This window comes from Pteropus alecto, unplaced genomic scaffold, assembly GCF_000325575.1.
Source record: "Pteropus alecto unplaced genomic scaffold, ASM32557v1 scaffold7, whole genome shotgun sequence".
NCBI lineage: Eukaryota > Metazoa > Chordata > Mammalia > Chiroptera > Pteropodidae > Pteropus > Pteropus alecto.
In genome coordinates, this window is record NW_006494614.1 from 62,828,438 (window position 1) to 62,831,515 (window position 3,078).

General features: G+C 60.2%; 1 protein-coding gene across 1 annotated transcript in view; it reads left to right on the forward strand.

Annotated features, from left to right (window-relative positions):
- ZFPM1 (zinc finger protein, FOG family member 1) overlaps positions 1-1,158 on the forward strand; it is a 45,089-nt gene extending 43,931 nt beyond the window's left edge. Inside the window, exon 10 of the mRNA XM_006926884.2 lies at positions 5-1,158. Within this exon, the coding sequence (XP_006926946.1) occupies positions 5-925 (921 nt within the window). The 3' untranslated portion in view covers positions 926-1,158. The remainder of the gene's footprint in view (positions 1-4) is intronic.
- Positions 1,159-3,078: the final 1,920 nt, after the last annotated feature.

Sequence of the window (3,078 nt, forward strand, 5' to 3'; positions counted from 1 at the left end):
GCAGTGGGGCGACGAGGAGGACGACCCCCGCCGGACGCTGTGTGAGGCGTGCAACATCCGCTTCAGCCGCCACGAGACGTACACGGTGCACAAGCGCTACTACTGCGCCTCGCGACACGATCCGCCGCCGCGCCGGCCCGCGCCCCCGGGAACTACCGGCACCCCTGCGCCTGTAGCGCCGCCTGTGCGCACGCGCAGGCGCCGCAAGCTCTACGAGCTGCAGGCGGCCAGCCCCGCCCCCGCAAAAAAAGCCCCTGAGCCGCCTGCTTCGCCGTCGCCACGGCCCGGAAGCGGAAGTGGGCCCGATCCCTCTGATGGGCCTATCGACCTGAGCAAAAAGCCGCGGCGCCAGGCCCCCGCCACGCCTTTAACCGGCCCTACGCCTGTGCTGCCTGCCCTGGCAGACTATCACGAGTGCACTGCCTGTCGCGTGAGCTTCCACAGCCTCGAGGCCTACCTGGCGCACAAGAAGTTCTCGTGCCCCGCGGCACCGCGCCGCCCTCGCGCCCCCGAAGACCCTGCCGTCGTGTGCCCCTACTGCCCCCCGAACGGCCTGGTTTGCGGAGACCTAGTCGAGCACTTGCGTCTGGCGCACGGCCTGCTGCTGGGAAAACCCCTGGCTGGCCCCGGCGCGGAGGCCCGGACTCCCTCGCCCGCCGCTCCTCGCGATGGCCTTAATGGCCAGGAGGTGCCCGCTGGGCCTCCTGACAGCAGCCCCAGGTCTGGCCCGACCCCGGCCCCTCCAACGCCTCCTTCCCACTTGGACAAAGGCGTCCAAACCCCCAGCAAAGGGACGCCGGGACCCCTGCCCAACGGCAACCACAGGTACTGCCGCCTGTGCAACATCAAGTTCAGCAGCTTGTCCACCTTCATCGCCCACAAGAAGTATTACTGTTCCTCGCACGCCGCTGAGCACGTGAAGTGACTAGCGGCCACACTACAGACAGGAGACTGCTTCACACGCCCCGCTATTCTCCAGGAGTCAGGGCCCGCCGGCCTACCGCTCACAGAGACAGGATCACCCCCAACCCCCTGGCTGTTGGGGACTCTGGCTCCTGGGAAACGCACCAAGCACTGGCTTCGGCAGAGGGGGCTGCAGGGGGCAGCACCAGCCTGGACCCTTGGCACTTAATAAAGAAGTACAATTTGATAAGCAGAGTGGTAGAGCAGCCCAGTTCTCTGAGTAGAGGGCCCAGCGGGTGGGGGCGCACACAGCAAGCATCTTGGGTGATCTGTGCACCAAGAGGCCCACCACCACCACCTCCATCATACACAGGCCACTGCAGTCTGAAGTGACTGGGTACCCTGCCAGAGTCACGCACTTAGTGGCTCTAATCTGGGCAGAGCCCCAGACTAGTCTGATGGTGCCCTATACACTTGGAACTGCTGCCCTTCTAGCTATTCTGCACCCACTTGCGGCACAGGGGAAGCAGGCACTGCCCTTCTAGGTCCATTGCTGCCACCCCTCCAAGATCCAACCAGAAGTTATGGTTTGGCTACCAGATACCAAAGAGAAGAGCTTAATCCTAACCAGCTGACAGCCTTCCCACCTGGCTCAGTCTTGGGGCCTGGATGTCACCTATCCAGTCCTAGGCCACCAAAGTTCCAGGAATAGGAGCATCTTGGGGAGGATGAAGCCCTGTGTACCAAAGCTGGTGGGGGAGAAGTGGGTAGCCGAAGAGGGCACCAAAGGCCACAGTGGCCCCTGAGATGGTTACGGGGGCAAATCCTGAACTGGGGGTAGCACAGCACCTGTGGTGGCTGCAGTAGGCGTGAAGAACGGGGGCACTCCACCCCCGGTCTGCTCTGCTGGTGCTGTGGGGGCTGCACATGGGATGGCTGGACCAAATGATACTAGACCAGTCCCAAGTGAGCTGAGTCCAGCCATGGTCTTGCCACTTAGAAGCTGGGCGGTGGTTGGCACTTTCCAGCCTAATGGCCCTAGTAGAAAATGCACCTTTTTCCAACTTTGCTTGAAGTAGCAAACAGTTTCACCCAGCAGCCTACAGTGGATAAAAGTGAACTCTGACCTTTGACCCATCTTGAGAGGTGCTCTCTGCCACCCACCTACACTATCCAGGCTCAAGGCAAGTTTCCCTCCCACCCAGCCCCGCAGGGGTGACATGTTAACTAGCCTATGTTTGGACAAGAACAGTCTCCATGACATCGTCCACAGGTTTTTGTCAGATACACATTCCCCTCTCACTTGCTCTGAGCTGGACGTGAGCACCAGGGCTTGACCAGACAGGGTCATTTGGCCAGGGTCACTGGACAGTCAGGGTTCCCTACCCTCCAGGGGCCTGGGCTCCAAGGAAGGGTTGGTGGAGGGTCTCAGGAAAGCCAAGCTGCCTTTCTTGTAGATGCCTGTCCTTGCAAAGACCACAGACCCTCAGCCCTGATCCTCATTTGCATTCTGCATGAACTATCAGAGGGAGTTCAGGACGCTCCGCCTCCCAGCCAGATCACCAAATGAAAGGCAGACGTTACTCTGATGTTCGAACACTGTTCTTAAAAAATTAAAGATGCTGGGGAATATCAGGGATATGGCTTCTGATGAGCAACAGATGCTCAAAGAGGGAAAAACCGCAACTTGGATACGAGAAATGGAGGAGACCAGCGTCCAGCTCTTCACCCCGCCTAGTGAGCTACATCCCCATCCCTACACAAAGTGACAAATGAATAGGACAGATATGAATGGAAGACAGTGCCACACAGAAAAAAAGCCTCAGTTTCCATACCTGTAAATGTGGGGTGGGGTGGGGTGTGCTCAGTGATCCCACAGCCCCTTCTGAGAGCTCAGCTCAGAAGGCAGAGCCGACCCTGACCCCCACCGCAGGCCTGAACTACTGGCCAGGCTGAGCCCTGTCACCAGAGTGGTCCTGGGCCTTGTAGCCCATTGCCTCCACCCAGGCCTCGGGAAGGCCCATGGTGGCTCGACTTGGAGGCTCTAAGGCAACACCTTGCTCCCCATTAAGGGCCCTGCAACTGGGTCCTGGGTCCCGTCGTCCTCCTTTGCACCCCCAGTGTAGGGCTGGGCACCCTACTGCCCATGGGCCAGAGCCTACCCCCACCCCCTAC